This window comes from Lytechinus pictus, chromosome 11 (assembly GCF_037042905.1).
Source record: "Lytechinus pictus isolate F3 Inbred chromosome 11, Lp3.0, whole genome shotgun sequence".
Taxonomy (NCBI): Eukaryota; Metazoa; Echinodermata; class Echinoidea; order Temnopleuroida; family Toxopneustidae; genus Lytechinus; species Lytechinus pictus.
The window spans coordinates 30,278,135-30,301,694 of NC_087255.1; the positions used below are offsets into that span (position 1 = coordinate 30,278,135).

General features: G+C 36.4%; 1 protein-coding gene across 2 annotated transcripts in view; it reads right to left on the minus strand.

Annotated features, from left to right (window-relative positions):
- Positions 1–23,560, minus strand: part of LOC129271156 (nipped-B-like protein A) — a 47,665-nt gene that overhangs the window by 5,124 nt on the left and 18,981 nt on the right. Inside the window, exons 17-44 of one of the 2 annotated variants that reach the window (XM_064106310.1) lie at positions 22,464–22,564; positions 19,069–19,207; positions 18,379–18,461; positions 17,606–17,735; positions 17,060–17,203; positions 16,611–16,739; positions 15,831–16,099; positions 14,522–14,624; positions 13,806–13,904; positions 13,227–13,373; positions 12,705–12,839; positions 11,779–11,931; positions 11,180–11,428; positions 10,678–10,818; positions 10,018–10,111; positions 9,388–9,545; positions 8,295–8,492; positions 7,662–7,728; positions 7,361–7,415; positions 6,172–6,307; positions 5,378–5,485; positions 4,236–4,439; positions 3,585–3,731; positions 2,920–3,040; positions 2,278–2,392; positions 1,545–1,719; positions 874–975; positions 178–393 (exon numbers count right to left, since the gene is read on the minus strand). In XM_064106310.1, coding sequence (XP_063962380.1) covers positions 178–393; positions 874–975; positions 1,545–1,719; positions 2,278–2,392; positions 2,920–3,040; positions 3,585–3,731; positions 4,236–4,439; positions 5,378–5,485; positions 6,172–6,307; positions 7,361–7,415; positions 7,662–7,728; positions 8,295–8,492; positions 9,388–9,545; positions 10,018–10,111; positions 10,678–10,818; positions 11,180–11,428; positions 11,779–11,931; positions 12,705–12,839; positions 13,227–13,373; positions 13,806–13,904; positions 14,522–14,624; positions 15,831–16,099; positions 16,611–16,739; positions 17,060–17,203; positions 17,606–17,735; positions 18,379–18,461; positions 19,069–19,207; positions 22,464–22,564 — 3,918 coding nt within the window. Of the gene's footprint in view, positions 1–177; positions 394–873; positions 976–1,544; positions 1,720–2,277; positions 2,393–2,919; positions 3,041–3,584; positions 3,732–4,235; positions 4,440–5,377; positions 5,486–6,171; positions 6,308–7,360; positions 7,416–7,661; positions 7,729–8,294; positions 8,493–9,387; positions 9,546–10,017; positions 10,112–10,677; positions 10,819–11,179; positions 11,429–11,778; positions 11,932–12,704; positions 12,840–13,226; positions 13,374–13,805; positions 13,905–14,521; positions 14,625–15,830; positions 16,100–16,610; positions 16,740–17,059; positions 17,204–17,605; positions 17,736–18,378; positions 18,465–19,068; positions 19,208–22,463; positions 22,565–23,560 lie in introns of both variants that reach the window. The other variant, XM_064106309.1, reaches the window with a different exon arrangement.

A 23,560-nucleotide genomic window follows, 5' to 3' on the forward strand; every position in this document is an offset into this window, starting at 1 on the left:
TAAGCTCTGTGTTAAAGGGCCCTGGGCCCAGTAACATAAAGCTTAGCAATCGATCATAGAACATTTTTCTACGATTGATTGCATTGAGTATATGTATAATTAATTGTAAAAATCACGTGTACGATTAATCGCTACCCTTTGTGTTACGGGACCCAGGAGTTAAAAAAAGTTCTTTACCTTGGCTACTGGTACTGGTGAGGGGATGCTTTCTTCCGAGGAATCCTCGTCTTCGGCAGAATGTTTTCTGACTTGTCTTGTTCTACTGGATGGTATGTGTGCTGGTTCGGGTGTTTTCCTTGCAGCTGCTGGACTCGTTGAGCCCCCTCCCCCTGCTTCGTTGTGATTGGTTCCTTCCTCCTTTACTTCTTCCTTCACCTCACCATCCTCTCCAGTCTATTAACAAAAGAACAAAAATTGATTGGATTTTAATTTGATTTATTTTTTATCTTGTTTCTGACAGGGGATGTAAAGACCCTTAGTTTACCAGAAATTCTTCATATCAAGGAGGGGCAATAGCTCAAATAATCCGCTGACCTTGGTTGCATACCGAGCCGATGCACTAAGTGCCCTTTGATAAAGCATTTGTCGCTATTTCCCGGTCCCTCAGAGAGGACCTTACATCATTGGTCCTTCTGTTGCTAACTTGGAAAAATTCATGCTTCCTTGATAGAGCTCGGGTAAAATCTCACCAATATACAGCAATGTACAGTACACTGTCATTACTAAGTAAGTTTTATGGGTCACCAATGGGACACTAATTTTAATGGCACCTCATTTTAGCAAGATACAAGTACATAAATGCTCAAAGCCATGATAACGTTGCTGTCAATCATAACATCGCCAGATAAATGAAGTTGACTGGATATGACCTACCTGATTCCTGACTGGAGTACCTGGTCCTGAACCAGCCTTAGGTTTCCCACCATCTTCCTCCTCATCCTCACTGTCATCCATTAGTTCCATCAGCTGCTTGAACTGTACCAACAAAATCAATACACATTTATTGAAATAGGGAAATGTATTTATTCATAATGGTCCCTTCTATGAAGTAATGAATCTTTTGGTTCATCAAATTCCTGTTTTGTCCATTATTACTTCACCTTACGAACTGTTCATGCCATGCTAATTTGAAAATATCAATTAGGTTCCACAAATAGGGAGTTGGAGGTACATACTTGCTGGAATTATCCTGATGATTAAATCATATATTAATTTGTTGTAAATGTAAAGAATATATGTTTTCAAAGTTTGAATTCATTGTAAACAGGAGGATTATATCATGAAACACACATGAACTTTAACATACTAAAGTAAATTCACATTGAAAATGTCTACATTCTTTTGCTCAACAAAAACTTCTCAAACATGTAATTGGGCAATAACAGGGCTCAACCAATAACTGAATTTATAAATTAAGATTGAAATGGCTTTCAACCATCAAACAAAAAACAAGAACACTGCTTAGATAAATATATTTTAGACGACATATTCCGCTTTTCAATCATAAGCACTTCAATTCATCAAAAGATACAGATAGAACTTACATCTAAGTACTCCTCCACTATATCTTTCTTTTCTTGCTCACTGAGAGGTGGCTTGGGTTGGCCGGTCTTGAGAAGGTCCAAGGCTCTGGCAGGGTTGAAGTGTACCAATGACTTCCTATTGACAGCCTTCTCATATACCTTGGCAGCTTCCGTTGGTGAGTATCTGTGTATCGTGCTGTAGGATAGGGATGGGCAAAAAGGGGTTTTAGAGATTTGGATTTCATGTGGCAGTCAACATGCGGGAAAATAGGAACAAAACAGCAGAGCATGGATGCAAGCCTAATAAACCAAATTGCAGTATTTTCAGGAATGATAGATGTTTGCCTAGGTAGAAATATTGTAAATACAATATTTTGATGAAAAAGTATGATTTTCAGGAAACCTGCAATATTGTTATTTCAAACCCTAAAATACTACAAAACAATCTTCCCCATAAACTAAACAAAGAGATTTTTCATGAAAAAGCTTCCAGAGGCAGTGGAGGCCCCATTTTACAAAGAGTTACATATGACCTAATCAATCAAAGAAAAGCGAGCAAACCCAACGTCTATAATGCATGTCAATTCAAAATGATTTTTTGAATACAATGTTTATTCATGCATGCATCAATCTTTCAGTGTATTCCTTGGGTTCCCTAGTAACATTGTACAAATTCCCTGTATAAAGAAATATGACATTGACAGATTTCCATAGTTGAAATTGTTTGGATCAATCATAACTCTTGTGAGCTTACTTATCCCTGAATCCATAAAGGTCTTTGAGATGTTGCTTGAGAACTAGCAGCATGATAACAGCCTGAGAGGCTACACAACACTCAAGGAGCTGGGTGGGTTCTTCTGGAATTCGCTCTGAAAGAAAACAAGATATCATCAAGAGATTAATTGCAAAACTTCATAAATCATCATGGTGTTCCTTCAAGTGAACCAACAAAATTGTGGCTCATTTCTGAACAATTTATTATTATCTGTTAGAATTATTTGCCGATTACTTTTAATTACATTCACATATATATGAGACATTTTACATTGGATTCTGTTCAAACTCATTTTAAAATCGTAACCCAAATTTAAAATTTACACTTAATATAAATGAGATTAAATGAAATACTTTGGGATTGCAACTTGGAACTTTAATCACAGTTGATTTTCTAAGTAATGCATATCCTTTCAAACAGCTTTATGAAAGATCCCCAATATTCCCAGATTCAACAGTTTGTAATTAAGATTATGATGGTTATGCGAGCCATACTCCCAATGCTAAAACAGGAAATTTGGGGGTGAGTCACAACCACAAGGGTCGCCGGTCCTTCATAAAGTCGAGAGTAACTTACAAACAGCTTTATTAAACATCACCCTCATGACAAAACCAAACTTACCAATGAGGCTTTCTGCATCATCCTCATCATCATCTTCATAGGCTGTCCTACTGGGCCTGCCAGAGTCGGAATTCTGAGACGCTCTTGAGGGCGGTCTGGATGGTTGGTTGCTACAAAAGCTCTGAAAGAATAAACCAAATCACAAATACAATATTAGCTGGATTTCAAAAGGATACAAAGTGCATCTATTATTACCCTAACTTTAGCAGCTGCATCATCAGTGCACTCACTGTATTCAAGGATATAAGTTTAAAGCTTTGGAGAACTGATTCCCTCCCCCTTCAAATATTGTTGGACAGAGGCCTAAGAACTGGAGAGTACGCTGTAAGGCATTGATATCAACAAAATGATAGCGTATCGAATCAATTCTTCTGATGATCAATGCAGACAGATGAGTATGGGACTACAGCCAAATCATTGGCTTGACAATTTCATTTGTTATGTGGTGAATGTGAGGGCATCTGAAGAGCAGTCTTCTGCACTGATCATTAAATTTTCACGAAAATCTTCCAAAATATCACAAAAAGAATCTGATAAACAACAATCATTATTTTCATCTTTCCCATAATTTTCATTCATCTTTAAAGGAATTATATCAAAGACCTTGATCCAATGATTATCACACAGAAGGGGGATTTAATGAAGATTCATTTAATTCTACTTACATCTTTGAAAGACTGTAGTAAATTTGCTCCTGATACAGAAACAATAATTTCTATGTGATGCATAATAAAGAGAGGTTCATCTTGTGCTTGGTAGGGGAACGATGAAAGATTGTCGGCCACAAAAACCAACAGATTCAAGTCACTTTTCTACAAAGAAAACATACAGAATGTCAATCAACAAACTAAGATCTAATTTCAGCTTTACCTGACAATAACCAGAAAAATATAACCATTAAAAGTAATCAAAACCTTTATCATAATATCATTATAAGTTTATATATTATTAATTCTATTGATGCATATGATTATGCATCAATATTTGTAGCTTATCATATGCATATAAGACACTGTACATAAAATTATTATTTTGGGATAATAAAAATAAAAATGTGTAAAGCTGGGTAATTGAGGTAATAGTTAATTTTGTGTGTGTGTGTGTGTGTGTGCAACCGATCCCATTTTCCCCCATTTTTTACTTTATGTCATGAACTGGCCCAGTCATGATCAATTGGGAACAAACAAATTCATTAGAAGTATGAAACAGAGACAAGTGATTCCAGGAAGGTCTAACAGTTAGGGGGCCAAATTTACACACTTCAGGGATTTGACAATTTGGTTCCCCAAGAAAAAGAAATGGTTATCTTCACTGACCACATGTTCATCGAAGAGATTGAGTAGACTAAGCAGGATGGCTCTCCGGTGTGATCTGTTGGACCTGATCATTGAATAAAGATGACTGCATAGGGCATAATGGTGGTTATCTCTCTCCCTCATACCACGAATGTACTCTTCTGTTTCAGAGTTGAGTATTTCTTGAAGCTTGTAGGACATCTTCAAACCTGCTAAGGCTTTCATCTGCAACAAAGAAGGGACGGAGGTAACAGGTCATTACAAAACTGAGAATTAGAACATGTACATCTGGTAACCTATCACCAATAAAATTAAAGAAATTTAAGAGTATGATCTTTAGACAGTGGGATATGTTGCATAAAAAAAAATTTATTATCATGGTATCTACCAATATAACGAGGCTCTGCAGTCAATAAGAACCAATGTATAGTTATAATGGACAAGTTAATGTAATAGGAAATTTATATGCAATGTGGCCTAGATTCTTAATTCAACATATTTCTTTTGCTATTTTATCTAATTAATATTTACAACAAAGAGAAGCCTAATTCATAAACCCATCCCCTCCTACTTATAAACAGTACGATAATGACGAAAATGATGTCGACTTCTAGAATGGTGGTGAAACTGGCAATCGATATTGTCAATGTCTCACAATTGCAGTACAATGAATAGGCTTTATGTTATTGTTATAACTAAATCATTTTTCCTGTCTTTTGTATTTCTATATTACAGAACAAATGGTGGGGATGTCGTGGTCTAGTGGTTATGACTCTCGTCTTTCAATCTGAAGGATATGGGTTCGATTCCCTGCCATGACGTGTTTTCCTTCAGCAAGAAATTCACCCAAATTGTGCTGCACTTAACCCAGGTGAGGTGATTGCATTCCCAGTAGGAAGAAATTCTTTGAATGCTTGAGCGCTTACATGGGCAGTGCAGCTAAATCCAAGGTAATAATAGCAGCACTTTGCATCCTCAGGCAAGAAGTTCTTTACAAATCCAGCTATTATTAATATCATTATTATTAATTGGGAAATTTAAAAAGGACACACATAATACCCAAGGTCACTGACAAGGGCACGGAGACCAATCAATGGGCATTCAATACTAGGGCCTTTGTGACCTTGGATTAATTCAAGCCCTGAAATGTGTTGATTACTTGCCTGAATGAAACCTGGATATCTTTGGTCAATGTGTGTCAGTTGTTGGTCAGCTTTCACCCTGATGGCAGACTCCGGGTCACTTCCCATGGCAACGAGGTAAGGTACACACTGTGGGTCAAAATAACATCAATGTAAAATAATTCACTTCAAAAATAGGAATTCTAAAGGCAAGGCTGCTCTGGTATGTGTACCTGGATATGTAGACATCAGAACTCAGGCGTAACGCAGCAATTTCAAGAACTTACAAGTCCTTTAATTGCAGGACTGCTACAGATCTCAGGCAATTCACGAATGAAATAACTTCAAATTATGTGATTTATATTATCTAAATTCAATTATTCATCAAATGAAGAAATCAAATAGGAAAGAGGGATCAAGAGAATAGCTTTAAAATGACCAGAATTTTCTTGTACTTGTTTACCATGGAATGCCACACAATGTATTTATCATATATGAGCCCCCGCTGCATGCACAAGAATTAGTAGATCTAGAAGCTACAAAAATAAAAAATAAACCACAACACATGAACAACTGGCCCAAACCTTTTTCCTCCATTATAGCAAACAAACATTTTTTAAAACTCTTTTTATTTTTTTCTCTAAATTTCTATTTATTCTAAAAATATTGAATTCAATTTTATTTATTTACTTTTCATTTATTTCATTGTATTTTATCTATTCATTTTAACTTAATTTAATTCTATTTGAAAATTATTTCATATTTGTTTATCAATCTTTTTTTCTAAGGGGGGGGGGGTGCTCGATATGATATGAAAGAAAATTCAAGGTATTCACCTGAACAGGATGAACCAGACCTTGTCCTAATGTTAGAACAATGACCTGTAATGCTGCCATCCTAACCATAGATTGCTTGTGTAGCATGCATTCCATTACTTGTTTCAGGTACATCTGCATTACAGAACTGCTCATTCTGTGTATGAAGAGAAAGTAGGATAAACATCAATGAACAAACCATCACATATTCAGATCATTGGCCATACTTGTCAGGTAATGCTGAATTGTCTATGATTAATAAACGATTGAACAATATGGTTTTGAGGCGCTTATCGATTCTTAACCCTAATTTAACTGGGCTATTTCAGACCAGGATATATTTGACACCCCCCCTTCAGATCTCAGCCGCTGATTGTGCGATTGCCGCAAAAATTTGGACATGCATAGAGCCCAATGTAAACTACAAGACTGAATAGTAAGATTTTCAAAAATTAAATGTTTTTACTTAATTATGCTAATAAGAGCATGAAATTTGCGATAAATATGGTTTTTGCCTTTAACTCACTTTATAGATAGCTAGTAGAATACTAATTTTTGGTTGAAAATATCAACTATTGCATTTGTAACAAACATCTACCAAAAAATTGCAAAAACATAATTAATTTCCTATGTATTTTTTCTTATGTATTTCTTTGTTTTTTTATAAACAATGTTTGGGGACCCTTTTGTGATTATTAATAGTATAAAATAAATCCATTTAAACAAAAGTAAAAATAATCATATATTAATGATTTTTAGGTTGAAAACACAATTGCATTGACTTTGTACACAGAATCACATTTTTGAGCAATTTTGGGTCTGACATACAAAATGTTGCATAATTTTGTAAACCGCGTACCCAGACTCTGCAAATTTGGCCCCTCTTACATTTATATATTATACCTTATATCTCATACATGTTCTCACCGTCACAGAGATTGTTGCTATGACATTGTTATCACCACAAGACAATCATTATCATCATGATGACCATTGTCATAATCAAGAGAGAATTATTGTCGTCAGAGCCATCATCACCATCAAACCACTACCACCACCACCACCACCACCACCACCACCACCACCACCATCATCATCATCATCATCATCACCACCAACACCATCAGGCCATCATGACCCACATTCCATATAACAAATACAAGAAATGCATGCTTTGACAAAATTGTTGGAGGTCAAAATGATTACTTACCCTGACTGTACATCACCCATCTCCTTTAGATCTTCTTCTTTGGCATGTGCTTTCCCTGAAAGCAAAGAAGAAATCAATTAAAAGAAGTTACAACAAATGACAAATATAAATATGGCTGCTCCACTTGATTTTCTACAAATCAAGCAAGATTTCAACAGTGACATGATTTTTTTGTGTCAATGCTATAGCTTGGCAAAAGTTTATAAACATTCCCACAACTAACAATTGACAAAAAGTCAAGGATTGTACAAAACCTGTGGACAAACAAGGAGTATGTTTAGAAGAAGTGAAATAAACTTACATTCCGCATCTGCTTGTCTCATCCTCTCATCCTCTTCTACAAGATATAAGTGAAGATTTCTCACCACCTAAAAAAATAATGTCAGAGGAAACAGTTTTTATCCATGAACTATTAACAATGGCAATCTACACATCAGGGATGTAGTTGAGGCCGGCCTTGGCCTCAGCCAGAATCACGTTTACAAAATTTATGGGAGGTTTTCTCCACCGGCCTAGTGACTCGGAAGTATCAGCCTCCACGCCCCTACTACACGTGCCCTTCTTCATTAAGGCATTGAAGTAGTTCAGTAGGAAGAAATTTCATGAATGCAGAGAGTTCAAACTTGGAAGATTAGCAGAATGAGGATAAGTTTCTAGCGATTTCAGTGCCATGCACAAGGTTATGTTCAAACATTATTAAATAAAGATGGGCACCCACTAGGTCAAAGTTAAAAAAAGAAACTTTTGTTTCCCCGAAACTAAATTTCTCCTAACTATGGTTAAAATGAATATCAATATGCAACAGAGTACAGAAATTTAATTGACATTTTGTTATGATACATAAAGCCCCCCCCAAACCCCCCCCCCCACACATACATAAATTAACACAAAGGAAGAGGATGAATACAAGTTGAAAGAATTAGATGGGACTCACTAGGCACAGTTGCTTGACAGATATATAAGGATCAGTGAGGATTTTCCAATATAGGTCTTTGACTTCTGTTGTCAGCATGAAGTCTGCATGACGATTGCACAGGAACCCTAGGCCGCTCAAAGCTTTTAGCTTGATGTCTTCATCCTCTCGGTTGCAGAAGTACAGCAGGACATCAAACACCCGGTCTCTCACAGGAACCTGTGGGTGGCATGATAAATGAAAAAAATTGTAATTAAAAAAAAATCATTTTACAATTGTGCAAAACTTGGAAAAACATCTAAGAAAGAAAAAGAATTCTGAGGACTAAAATCATCTTGAACAAACTAAAATAATCCACAAGATTTGCAATGGCTGACCGGCCACCTAACTGCAAGCCATTAAATACATACTTCATACAAACTTTGGTAAGAGCATGATTATTTACATGACTGATATATCAACTGCTGTGAATTATTTTCCACAAGCTGAAATTCAACAATTTAATTATAATAGTTTAAGTACTTATCTAACAGTCATTACCACTATCATGGACGTTAGTGATCACAAATAAGAGCTGAAAAACATAGTTTTAAAAAGCTTTGATAGATCTCCCATACTTTTGTTCAGAGGAAAGCTAGAATAAGCTAAACTCTAACACCCGATCATTATCCTTTTCCACTAGGTACACAAAGCAAGTGAAGGAGGTAAGTAGGATGGAGTAAGGGCAACAACAGCAAATGTGAGATTGACATTGTGGAGCGTTGTGGCCCAGTGGATTAGTCTCCGGACTTTGAATCAGAGGGTCGTGGGTTCAAATTCCAGCCATGGCGTAGTTTCCTTCGGCAAGAAATTAATCCACATTGTGCTGCACTCAACCCAGGTGAGGTGAATGGGTACCTGGCAGGAATTTATTCCTTGAAATGCTGAGCACGTAAAAGCTGCTTGAGCTACAGCCAGGGTAATAATATCCAAGTCCTTTGGAAGCGCATAGAAACGTTATTCATGTGTTATGCGCTATACAAGAACTGACTATCATTATTATTGAGCCATCCCCATCCAAAAGGACAAATGGAGATTCAAAGACCTTTCTGATTGACTGACAGAATATACTAACCTTGGGTGATGACTTGGAGTGCTTGAGACCAGCATCGAAATCAAAATGCTTACAGAAGAGACCAACGGTGAAGAGAGACCTGAGTAAGACTGGTTTGTTCTTGCTGATAGGGCTCTCTGAACTTGAATCATGGTCAGTCTTCATCTTGGCTAGAATTGCTGTGAAAAAACCCCCAAAACAAATGAATTATGGTAAATATAGAGAAATTATAATCCAATGTTTGGTAGTTGTATTATTGCATAGGCAAACTTTTGGGCCATACTGTAACTTGGCTTATCTAGATTGTGTAATCTTTAATAGAGGTAGTCCTTTCACTTCTTTCTTTCCTTTCAACAAAATAGAAGTAATCTAATTTATTGCTGCCAGTGACAGATCAAGCAAATATAGATATAGGAAAGAAATCTCAGATGAAAGTAATTTTGTATTGGTTTTCTATCTTTGTTTTGGTAGTGACAAATCTTTATTTTTGACCATTCTGAATTTTCCATCTTCATTTTGATAATCCATAATTTTCTATCTGTATTTGATCATCCTAAAGCTGATCAAAATAAAGTTAGAGAATTAGAGCAAACTCTTTGTAGGTTTTATTTGTGTTTAAGAAATAGTAAACACTTCTAAAAGAATACTTACTAAAGTACTTTTGAAAGCAGTCTCTGACTAGTCTATAGTTGTGGGTCACTCTGTTCACTATTGACCCTAGACAACTCACACAACTTTGAAGCACCTGTTAAAAAAAATAGTTAACATATTAGAGTTTGAATTCATACACAAGGGAATTAAACTTATTTTGAAATAATTACTAATGATGAACAACACAAAATAACAAGGGTACATAAAAAGAAAATGAGTTCTCAATTTTTTAGTAGATATATAATTTATGATTCAGAGAAACTGCAATAAAACCGGAGTAGTTTCAAGGCCAGTGGTACCTATGTGGAACAATTCATCTACAGGATACATTCAAATAAGCTTAGCTCCCTACCCCTAATATTAAACACATCATCCACATAGATGATTTGGAAGGCAGTATTCTTCTTTATTTCTTTCTTTCAAATTTCAAGATCTCTTTGTTCGGCTAAAAGCACATCAACCCATGAGAATCATTAACAAGATGATTCACGATCCCCCCATTCCGGCATGTTTCACAGAGAAATCCCAATTCTGGTAACTACCATGGTGACAAGATTCACCAGCCAAATCAACATCAATGTTTCCTTCATAGTTAACATAACACCATTGTAAACGAAATCGCAAGTATTTGTGAAACGGGGCCAAGGATTGATTTCTTACCATTTGTCCATGTTTGAGGATAAGTCTCATCATATCTTCTTCTAGGCTGGCCAGGAATACTTCACTAGGATGATCCATCAGAGGTACAACCATCTCAAGGATCCTGGCAACGTTGGAGATCACCATCGTTTCTCGTTGCGTCTGGAATGATGATAATCATGATGGAGTTGTATCATTTAGAGATTGGGGAGGGGGAAAGATGCTGACTATCAGTATGATTAGGATAAATATTAACTTGCAAGTGAGTTTCAATGTTTTTACTCCTTTATCAGTCCTTCTGAATTTTCTGGACACTAAATTTTCTTGCAACATTCATAATCAAGGAAAGCATATCAGCAGGGAAAATCTTACCAGATAGGAAACTAGAGCCAATCGTTCAACTAAGCCTTTGGCTGCTTTGAGGCAAAGAAATCTAAATTTCAAAATTCAACCTGTGGTTTTAAGTCAAGAAATGCCTGGTTCAATCTAATATCAAGAGCTGCTAAGAAGGTCCAATACTCACTGCACATTTTGTACTGAGGTAGGGTTGAAGAGTGGTCGCATGCGCCACCATCAGCGTGGGTTTCACCTTGCTGAAGAGATACAGGGTCTGAAGACATGAGACTAGCCTCTTACTGCTTGCCTTGCCCTCTTCTGATACCTCGGCGGATCCCCTCTCAAGCCGAAGCACATGCTCCACCAGGCAGTCTGTGACCTGAACGCATGCTTTCTGGACTGGCTTGTAGTGGGCATCCTCCTCACCTTTCAGAAGCTAAAGAAGAGGAAATACAATAAATCTTGTTAATATTTTGTAATTATCTTGATCAAAACGATTTTATTCAAGCCATAATTCGATGACCAAGGTAATAGTAAGTCTGGAAAGCGAGTATGATAATATGTAGGTTCTTAAGAGATAATATCCTAATGAATTAAACACTATATAACGGGGGATATCATTATGAGCCATAATGGAAGAAAATACATTTATTTTTCAATCACCAGTTGTGATGATTGAGTCAGTTATTCACATCACACATACACATCAGAAAGAATACAGTTAATCCCCCCCAAAGACTTGAAAGGAAAAGTGGATCAAACATAACAAGGCATGAGTTTACTTACATTTGTAAGGAGTTGCTCCAGCCAGTCATAGCCTGTATCTTTGCTGGCTGCTACCACCTCTATGATGTTAAGAGCCCTCTGAAGTAGTAGGTTCTTGTTTTGATTCGGCATCGGTGTGAACCACATCTTCTGAAATGTCTCGTTCACTAATTTCTGCAGGAAATACCAATATAAACATCAAAGATGATAGCTCATGGTTGCTTTGAAAATAGACTTAGGTGCTGTACAGAAATGTTCATTATAAATAAGAGTTGCATTCTAATCGCAGATAACACAAATATTCATAGCAAAGATCTGCACCTTGTTATAAATATCTGAAGTCTGTTATTGGTGGAGCTAATGGATGCATTTGCCCAAAGATAGAACCAAACTATCTTTGGTCTTCTTTCTTCCTGTGTAAACTGGTTTAAGCAAATATTGGCTGGCCCCAATGAGAGACTTGTACCAGCTAATGTATAACTGCATAAATGCAGAACCAACCCATCACCGTGATGCCAACAATTAAACAGTGATGCCGATCAGTTTTTACTGGGCTTGAAAAGAAGCCAGAATGTATTAAAGCCCCATAAGTGATGTACAACATAAAATGGGAAAAAGCCCGAAATTAGAACTTGTCAAGATGTAAAAACTGGCAAAATCCTACTAAAGAAACCAGTATCTCTGAAATCAAAAATAAATAGTCCAAGGGACCATCTTATCAAAGGAGTTGTCAGATGTTATTATCCGCGTAGTCCTGTTTTATCTGACAGTTACCATAGCAACATTGCTTCTCAGCCAATAGGAATCAAGGAAAGTTGTCAGATCTGATAACTTATTGGACAGAAACTGCTGATGAAATGCTTACCAGGTTGAGGATAGTTTGGGATAAGGAAAATGAGGGGCTAAGAAAATGGAGTGTAAAGGAATATCTTTGCCATTGTACTTACCTTGATGCCTTCCTCATCATTGACTCTCCTGATGATACGAACGCATATCTCTGGAATCTTGGTGAATTCAGGTTGATCAATGCAAATATCCCTGAGAGTCTTGATCACCCGTTTTCGCACACTGATTCCAGTGTCCTGTTATACGTGGGAAGAGAGAACAGAATCAAAAGGTTAGTAAATGTATGGATCTAATCGCATGCCACATAACAGACAGATGTTGGTGCCACTAGTACGATCAAACCTGCCAATGACCAAGGCAGTTTACTTTGAGCAGTTCATAATGGTACTATATTTATGATTCATGAATTTATGCAACTTCTAAACTCCAGGACCATTAGTACATCTACCTTTCGTAATACTAATATCTACCTTTCAAATAGCGTTTCCTGGTAATGAAATCACAACTCCAGAATATGATGAATGAAAAGATATTTTTTTTAATGTTATGCAGGCAATACAATATTCTTTTCATGAGCATTCCATAATACTACTATTATTTCTATCTTTGAGAAATGAACATACCAATATTCTTTCAATAAGCATTTCATAGTACTGATCTGTTAGCTCCGGCTGCATTAACACAAATCTCCCGACTAACTCCACTGCTGCCTCCCTTACACTGGTGGACTGATCCATGAACCGACAATGAACGGTCTTCTGAACATCAGCCTAAAATAAACATCACAGAGAAAAAAACATGTATATAATGCTACTGGGGTGACAACTCAACAATAGAATAAATGTTCAGGGTGGTGTTTTTTACAGCCGTTTGAAAGTTACAGACGACTTTACACACAACTGGTGACGTGTTGGGGTGATATCTAAAAAAAATTACAAATGTTCATGATGGTATTTTGTAAAGCTATTTGTAAGTTTTGAACGGCTTTATATGACGGTGACATGTTCTTGGGTGCTCAATCAAATTGGCAATCATTTTGATTCATCAGCTGTTGTTCATGATCATCTGAATGCAGTTTATCTGTCAAAACTAAACCATTACTCCTACTTCGTTAAAGTAAACAGGACAAGTTTGAAGTATCTATTTTAGCACAAGAACAAGTCAGGTTCATCTTTCAAATCATGATGTTTTTACTTTCTTACCCTGGCCAGTATATTGGGATCTGCTGCTACTACTTGTGATAGGCACTTCATAGCTCTCGTTCGGACTGCAACTGCTGTTTCGTTTAATACTCTCAAGATCTGAAAAAAAAATAATAGAATATTTGTTATATTCCTTCTGCAACTAAAAGTTTTATTTTTTAAAGTTCATTTTCAGATGATTTTGTAAGGTTGGTGTCACACAAGGACAAGGACACACACTATTTCTTTAAATTGCACCTACATTATTCTCAACAATCAATATTTGACACTGAAATAAAATTTTGCAAACGTATAGACTAGGAAAGAGCTTATGTAACCGCAGAATGACTTTCAACATTTATTAATTCTTATACAAAAATTGACGAGATCAATTTCGGCGGAGGGTCTGTCGAGCTAGCAAAGTGGGGGGCCAGGCATGAATATGCAAATTCAAAGGTCTCCTAATCCCTTGTATCACAATAAAGGCACAACATTATAAGAAAAGTGGTCTTTATGAGAAGGTGGTTATTATAGACAGGTCCATGTAATACATGCTGCAATGGGAAACCAACCAAGTGATTTTATAGATGGGTGGCCATTCTATACGGGTGATATCAAAATCAGTTTGACTAGAATGTTTTGCTGTTTCATTATAGTACTGCCAATTTCATAACAATAAGAAGAGATGTAAACACATTTGAAAGGCGGATATACATGTAACCTTCAAATATACTCACTTGTGTAAGGTAGATATCAAAACTCTGTGAGAAAGGTCTTCTTGAAGCAAGATACCTAACTACAAACGCAGCACTCTCGTAAGTGATGATATTCCTTCCTTTCCTGTAAAAGTATTAGACAAGGAAAACAAAATAACATAAGGAATGACAAGTTGTAACTCAGTTGGGCTTGCGCATGAGTAGATAAGGTGTAAGCAATACAGGGAAAATTGCTTGTAATAAATTTGGTAAAATCACTTAATTTCTCCACATAATGTATCAGTTACATGGACTTTAAAAATGTAAGCATGTCTTCGCAAATGTATACCAGAATACTAATTCATCATCACAAACAATAGCTTCATAAATACTAATTTCATATTTAACCCTAATTCTCCCGGGGGGGGGCCATAATGGCCCCCCCCTCGACAATTTTCGCGATATATCTGCTTCGCGAATTTTTTTTACCTCGTCGCTCACTGACTTTTTATTTTCAAGTCTCGCGCAAATTTTGAGACCAAATTTGTGACGCCCGGGTACGCGGTTACGACATTACGCAACATTATATAAGTGCATGTCAGACCCAAAATTGCTCATAAACGTGATTTCATGTACAAATCCAATGCAAATAGTGTATTTAGCCAAAATTCATAAATGTATCATTATTTCTACTTTTACTGATTAAACTTAATTAATTTTGCCTTGTTTATGATCAGAATTAAGTCTGGAACAATTTCCATTGAAAAAACAATAGAAAACCAAAAGTAAAAAAACAAAGAAATACATAAGAAATTCATAAAACAATAAAATACATAAGAAATTGATTTCCAAACCAAAGTTTTTTTTAATTGCGATTGTTAAGAATGCTACAAAGAATATTTTTACCAAAAATTAGCATTCTAGGAGCTTTATTTAGTGAATTAGAGCAAAAAGTATGATTTATGCATAAATTAGCATAATTAATTCATATAAAATAAAATCTCAATATTTTGGAAAATTTTACCATACAGCCTTGTAGATTACATCACACACTACCAGCGTGCAAATTTTTGCGTCGCTCGCGCGATCGGCGGCCGAGATCTTAAGGGGGGGCCATAATGGCCCCCCCCCGGGAATGACAAGAATCAAAATACCCCGGGAGCTTGAGGGTTAACTCTGTCTAAAAAAACAAATAATTTCCAAAATTGTATTTGTTGCCATTTCATTTTATACTTGTTTGGGAAATAATCAACATGTTATGATTACCAGATAAAGTCTGTTTGTAGCAATATGTGTATATAAATTCAGCCCTACTTTATTGTAATCCATGCATCCATGTCTTAAATCTCACCTGATTGATAAAGCAGGTTTCTTGACCTTGATAGCAGAAATAAGAAACTTTTTCCTCTTCTCTGCTGCTCTCAGGATCTCTGCTGTCTTTAGGACTGATTCACGGGACTTGTCCTCTTCCTCCTCCTCTTCGCTGTCTTCATCCTCATCGTCGCTATCCTCATCATCACTGTCTTTCTTCTTCTTCTTGGACTGAGGAGCTTTCATGGTCTGTTCCACCTCTGCGTTGGTGTCTCGGTACCACTGGGCAAGAAAGAATTGCCTTGAAAACTGAAAGAGAGAGAGAGGGAGAATGCAAAATCAGACTTCACAAATAGGTTCTGTGGAATTTGATGCCAGTGTTCTTATGTCGCAATAAGTTTAGTTTACAAAAAGTGACGCATTTTACATTCAATATCTTGCTGTCATTCTATTTTTTTTTCCATAACATAATTAATGAATATCCATATAACTAAATTACACTTCTATCACTTATGACTTATTCGTTGACAACTTTGAATCCAAAAACAAGTGCCGAATTACAACATGTTACATTGTCGGAAAAACAGAGATTAATCAGATATTAATAATTTGGAAGCAACAGCAAAGTGATCCAATGACGGGGACAATGAAATGTCTATATAGTGCTTAGCAACTTCAAAGTATTAAGCACTATACAAAAAACAAAATAATACATTTTATAGAGAGATATATAACTGCCAGAGATCAGTGGATACCTTTGGCATCAGTAAATCTTCACCTTAATTCACCACTTTTTACATTAATGATCTACATTTCTTACCAAGATTGCTGGATCATTGCGGCTGTTATAGCTGAGGTAGTCCACCATAGCCTGCTGTAGGTTCATGACATAGTCTAGTTTGTCGCATGGTTTACCATCCCCAACAGGTGACTCTCTACCGCCCCTCATCTACAAAAGAAGAAAATATGAATGGTAGATATAATAATAATAATAATAGAGAAAAGTAGCTGAAAACACTTTTGGTCAGCATAATTTTTTTTTCTACAGTCTAACTTGACATAACTACAGTCATACAATGAGATCAATTTTGTTACACCTGTGCACATGGTTATAAAGCTATGCATGATTTTATGATTTGTACTTCTCTGTTGGACCATGAAAAAGTCTGTATGGGGGCGCTTTAGCCAATTAAAAGGGACGGGTTTACTTATATTCAGAGGGTTATCAATCTTTGCCACGTTATTCATTGGCATAGATCATCTCCTTACCTCTCTGACAATGGTATTGAGTCTATCTTCATCCATCACACTTGATATAGCATCCTTCCTCAGTCTGCTTGCAACCTGACCAAGGTATTCCAGGGAAGACACTCTCATTGACATCTCATTGGAACGATTGCTGAACTGGTGCATCTGCATAATGTCAACGGATTGAATGAGATAGAACAGGAGGGTCACCGATTTGGCGAAAGTAGGTCTGTTGATGTAACTACACCACTTAAGACTATATCAATGTTAAAACACCACAGCATGATCATCATAGTCGTGGTTGTCATTATCGTAATGATGGCGATGACATCACAATCACGATCATCGCTGTTGTCGTTATTATAGTTGCCATCATCTTATTCTTCATCATCATCGTTATCATGACACCATGATAATTGTTATCATTATCATCATTGCATTTATCACCCTAATCATCAACACCGCAATCATAGCAATCACCATTATCGTTGTCACTATTCTCAACGTCATTTCTACCTTCACTACTGTGAATCATTCGACACAGATATATAGAAATAATCCACCTACCAGCAATCTCCCAAGCAGACTAAGTAGAAGTTCTGATGCCGGCCATTCAGGTTTGTTGACTGCTGACAGTAGATCTTGAACAAAGTTCTCAAACAGAGGCCTGTAATCTTCCTCATCCTTGCTGACACACCTAGAAAAACAAACGATAGATATAACTTATTAGTGGTATATATTGGGATCGCTTGAAATCACACACACACACAATTTTTTTTTTGTAAATTCCCATTCAATCTCGAAAGACTTGCTCTTGAAACTATGACTACTCAAAAAGAAATCTGCAAACGTTTCGTTTATTCAAATATTTAAGTTTGTTACATATATTCAATAAAAGTCTCCTGAATTAAAAAGCTGAGATATTAAATGAACAATTTTTATTCTGAATTCTCATTTATTAATTGATTGATTGATTCATTTATTTGTTTATTTATTTATTCATTTTTTTAGGGGGGGGGGGGGCATAGCAATTATCCAAAGACCATGCATTTCTTCCAATTTATAATCAACCGTTCCGGAATTTCGAAACAATCATAATCAATACAATGTCCTTAGTATAAATATGCATTGCAACCTGTGTAATCTGTGTATATGTGATTGTTTCAATTATCTGAGCCATTATGTGACAGAAACAAATAACATGTAATATCTTTGCATTAGACATACACAAAGAAATGAATATTGATATCAAAATTGTATAACATGTATATATGCATACATGGGATCAGAAGAGCTTTACAATAGCACACAACAGGTAGAATAATTGGTTACTTATTTACTTTTTCAAGAACACGGAGAGGAAGTTCTGTCCCGTTCTCACTGCTGTCTCATAAGCATTGACTACTAGCACACCTTGATCTGTCTGCTAGCAAGATTATAAATAAAAAAAAGTTGAAGAGAAAAACATGTCTGGATTAGATATTTTCATTATTTACCCTTATCATTCCACAATAGCTTGTTTTAAAAGAGAAACTTACAATGTAGTCCTAGATTTTTTCTTCTTATATATGAAACACCATTTCTTACATTGCTAAACTATACAGATGTATAACGTGACCCTCAAGCATTTTAACCCATTACAACAAGCAACTTTTTTTTACAATTACTATTTGATGTAGTATCATTAACTTGATACTAGATATTAACTGACATACAGAATGTTCTTTCTGTCCAGTATAATCTGCTCATCCTTCAATGAAGAAGAACCTAATTGCATCCACCATGAAAATCAAATTCTTGAACGTAAAAGCGATTTCTCACAAGAGACCCCCCCCCCCTTAAAAACAAAACAAAACAAAAATTGATATCCATAATATTATCATTGATTCATCATCCTGACTTTCAGCCCATTCTGTTAACTACTATCTGTTTAGTAAGGCAGCATTTTAAATGCCACTCAATAAAAGTCTATTATAAATCACACTGGATTTGAATCCGTATTTTATCAATTCAAAGAGAATCGCACGTACCTTTGAGGCTTCATCATCAACATCGTCGTATTGGTCCAATGCATTGCTATCACCATCCGGGTTATTGAACACTACTACACCTTGAATGAGTTGTAATACAAGAGCAGTAACCATCTGAATGTTGGTTGTGTTGTTCAACCTAAATGAAGGTGCAATACAGGGAAAAAAATAATTTTTTTTTCGGGGGCTCCATTTTAAATTTTTTGTCAAATTTCGGGGGCTCCAATTCTACCTTTTGGGGGCTACTTTTTGCATTTCGGGGGCTCTTTTTTAATGCTAATTTTTTGTATTTTGAGGAATACCTGTTTACTTATTAATGAATTATTACTTTTTGTTTGATATTGTATGATTTCTAAAGTTATTTTTTTCATGCTTAGAATCTTGGGTGTGTGTGGGTGTGACTGTGAGTTGGACTTGGATATAAATGAATTCAATATCTAATTTCTACTCCGTCTATTCCAGTACAATACCCTGTACTCGGCCATGTACATGTAATAAAGGCCCACATACCCTAACTTTTCGTAAAGTTCTTTGAAAACGCAGATCTTCATGAAAATTGCATTTCTCTATGGGGGAGTCTAAATTTGGTGAGAATGTATTCATTAAGAACTTAAATATACATGACAATGAAGAAATCATCAGACTTTATTGGCAGTTTTGAATAATATACCTGAAATGTAAACTCTGTCTGAAACAGAAAATCACCATCATTGAGGCCTTTCTTGAGCGAATTGTCCCCCAGAGCTCTGGCAGAGAGACAGAGCTCAGACTGGCTAGCTAATACAAGCGCCAATGCGTGCGCCTGCCGCCAGCCTTGTAAAATAGATGGAGCTTTGTTTGATGATTTATTGTATGATACTTACAAAATCCCCGAGAAAAATAAAACAAATGATTTTTAAGTTATAATTAATAAATAAGGTAAGTTATTTTGGATGCTAATAGGCCGTTTTGAAAAGCAAAGCCGAATGACAACTCACCAATGATAGGTTACTAGACTCTGGGATTTATTTCCTGTGTAATTCGAATTATTTTATCACAGAATTGTGATATCTGTAGGGGAAACATGTGCATTAGAAATTGCACATGGTGGTAGTCATAATGGACCCCTATACATGTTATACATACTGTTTCCCGACCGTCGCATTGATTTTTTTTTCCATACCTGGTACCATGTGTGTGGAAATAGGTGGTACAGAAAAAAAGACGCAACTTCGGAATTTGAAACTGCGCTCCTCGCTATTTTCAAGGATTTTGGATGATTTTTAAATGGTAAGCGGAGCTTGAGCATATGGCGCTAGTGGGTCGTTGAGTTATTATCACTCAGCAATAATTTTGGGGGCGACATTCAGATTTTGTCGCCCCCAAAAGCATGATTTTGGGTGATTTCAAGGGCGACTTTAGGCATTTCCGGGGCGAATTTGCCCGCCGCCCCCGTGTATTTTTTTCACTGGTGCAATATAAAGGACAAATTCACTGTAAATATAGAGAAATACATCTGATTGACAACATGCAACCATCACTCTCAAAACTCTATGAATAATCCTGTGACCTTTTGACACAAGGCATGATTGCAAAATCTGAAGGGTTCATTGACACATTTATAGAATGCCATACCTGCCTATATTTGTAAATATAATATGACTCTGTTACAAATAATATGTGAACAGAAGTGCATATCACGAGCATGAAGTCCTAATTTGTTGAGAGTATTACAAATGTTCACATGAACTCAACCGCGTAGCCAGGATTTCATTTTGGAGGGGGCGGTAAATGCACGCAAAGCGTGCCAACACTTACAGAGCGCGCGAAGCGCGCTCCCTAGGGGGTATGTGCAGGGAGGGGGAGTATCCCCCTCCGGCGCGAAGCTTTTGGTGTTTCATAAATTAAAATGAAAATAGGAGCCGTCTCTCTTGTCTCTAGTACCTATATCAGCTCCAATTCAGTCGACTATATTGTGATTTTGAACCTTGTTTTCGAAAGTGATTGTGAACGCACAAAAAAGGAATACAATGGAGGAAATTAAAGTAATAATAACCCCGCGCGAAGCGCGGAAGCTAGAGCGTTTTATCATTTTTTTCAAAGAAAAGGGTTCCGAGAAAAGGGTATTCTCTAAGATATATTGAATACTTCCCTTGGAAAGATCAGATTTGATTACAAACAATTAGCGACAGTGCATATCTTTAATTCGCAAAACAGAGGAGAAATGTATATGCCGGAGGAAGATATTCCTCCCCGCGCAGAGCAATGAAACTCTGAAATTTTAAAGGGCGGACGTTTCATCAAATGCAGATATCTCTAATACCACATCGGCTCTAATTCAATTGATTATTTAAGATTATTGAACTTCATTACAAGGAAAATAGTGCGCAAAAAGTTGAAACTTCTGTGATTTATTGAAATTATATAAAAAAGGATGCCTAATTTCTTTGACTTATCCTGAAGCGCTTCATTTTGAATGATAAAGAAACTTAATTGTCATTCAAAATTTCAATCTGAGGGCGCAAAACAGGAGATGAATGTGCAGAGAAATGACATGAAGTTTAATAGAATTTGATGGAAAAATATTGTACTTTTTTATTTAATACGACACGAAATTTATACCTTCCTCTTTTTAAATTAGGAACCTGTTTGCCCCCAAATTATGGTTGTTTAGTAATGAGATGAAAAGCGGGAGAATTTGCCTATATGGAGGTGACGGCAGAAATTGATATAAAGATTTTACCCGCCCGGAGCCGACCCGACCAGAAGTTGCGCGATAAATTTAAAAAAAAGACAACTTCATATTTCGGCCTAACCTTACTCTAATTCCATGCCCTAATGTATACATTTGAACTTTAACTGGCAAGAAACACATATAGCTGAGGTGGAAAAACAGGGTTAGAGAAAGGGTGAGGGAAACAATGGAGAACTGCAATATTGTCATTTAACCGCGCGCAGCGCGGAAGCAAAAATATAAATTTAGAGCAAGAGTGAAGGAGTTTCTCTTTTGAGAAAAAAATAAAATAAAAAGAAAAAACCCACAAAGCTACCCTTTTCCCTTTCTTCCCTTCGCTTTTCCTTTTCTCCTCTCTTTTTCTCTTCTTTTTTTTTTCTTTTTGGGGACGTTTTGGGGGGGGGGCGACCGCCCCCACCGCCCCCCCCCCCTGGCTACGCGCCTGCATGAACTTGAAAACAGAGACAAACCATTTCACGATGGTCCCACGAATTAGGGGTCAGGTGGACAAACTTTATGCAACTGCACGTTGTTAACTCTTGGCCAATGGCAATTTGTCAGAGCTGAAAACTTTCATGAAACAGTCAATTGAGTGATTGTTCCAATATTCAAGTAAGCTAATAGGTTGGTTCATGAGGAGAATCGACAGAAAGCGTTTGCCACGATCAGCATGGGTATTTACCTGAAGTTTCTAAGGTTCTTTTTACTTGATGGAAGTCTGGCAAGAGAGGCAAAGATATCTTCCAGGATGAGTTGTCTATGTTTCTCATACCTTGAGAACACCTGGTGGAAAGAAATGTAAGGGTACAAAGTCAATCTTGCATCATGATATATCCTCTGTCATTCACATTAATATATTTTAACTTAATCTATCAGACCTTTCTATTGACTTTGGAAACTTAGGCTTCTGCATTTGATTAGAAACGAGAAAATACCGTACTTTGTGAAGAACAAAAACGGGAGGAATGGATAAATGAACAGACCATATGTAAACCTATCGACACTAGTACTCACCTTTCACAGGGTGACAAATTAGACCAGGGGGGTGTTTCACAAAGATTTAAGTATGACTTAAGTCGCACTTAAATGCCGACGCGTACGTGATATGCAACGTGCGATCTTATTGATACGCAGTAGTGCGCGTCTTGATGACACGATCTGACCAATACGGTCAAGCCTTTCATACCGTACGCAACTCGGTATTTAAAGGACAAGTCCACCCCAACAAAAAGCTGATTTGAATAGAAAGAAAAATCAAACAAGCATAACACTGAAAATTTCATCAAAATCGGATGTAAAATAAGAAAGTTATAACATTTTAAAGTTTCGCCTAATTTCTCAAAACAGTTATATGCACATCCTGTTTGGTATGCAAATGAGGGGACCGATGACAACACCCACTCACTATTTCTTTTGTATTTTATTATATGAAATATGAAATATTTTGATTTTCTCATCATTGTCATGTGAAACAAAGTTTCATTCCTCCCTGATCACGTGGAATTCCATTATTTTAACATTTTGTGGTTCAAGCAAGGGGGTCCTAATTGTCAAATTTGTGAACATTGAAATATTGTATAATTCAAACAATAAAAAACAAAAGAAATAGTTAGTGACATCATCAACTCTCTCATTTGCATATCACTGAGTTGAGCATAGAACTGTTTTGTGAAAAATAAGCGAAACTTTAAATGTCATAACTTTCTTATTTTACATCTGATTTTGATGAAGATTTCAGCATTATTCCTGTTTGATTTATCTCTGTTTATTTAAATCAAC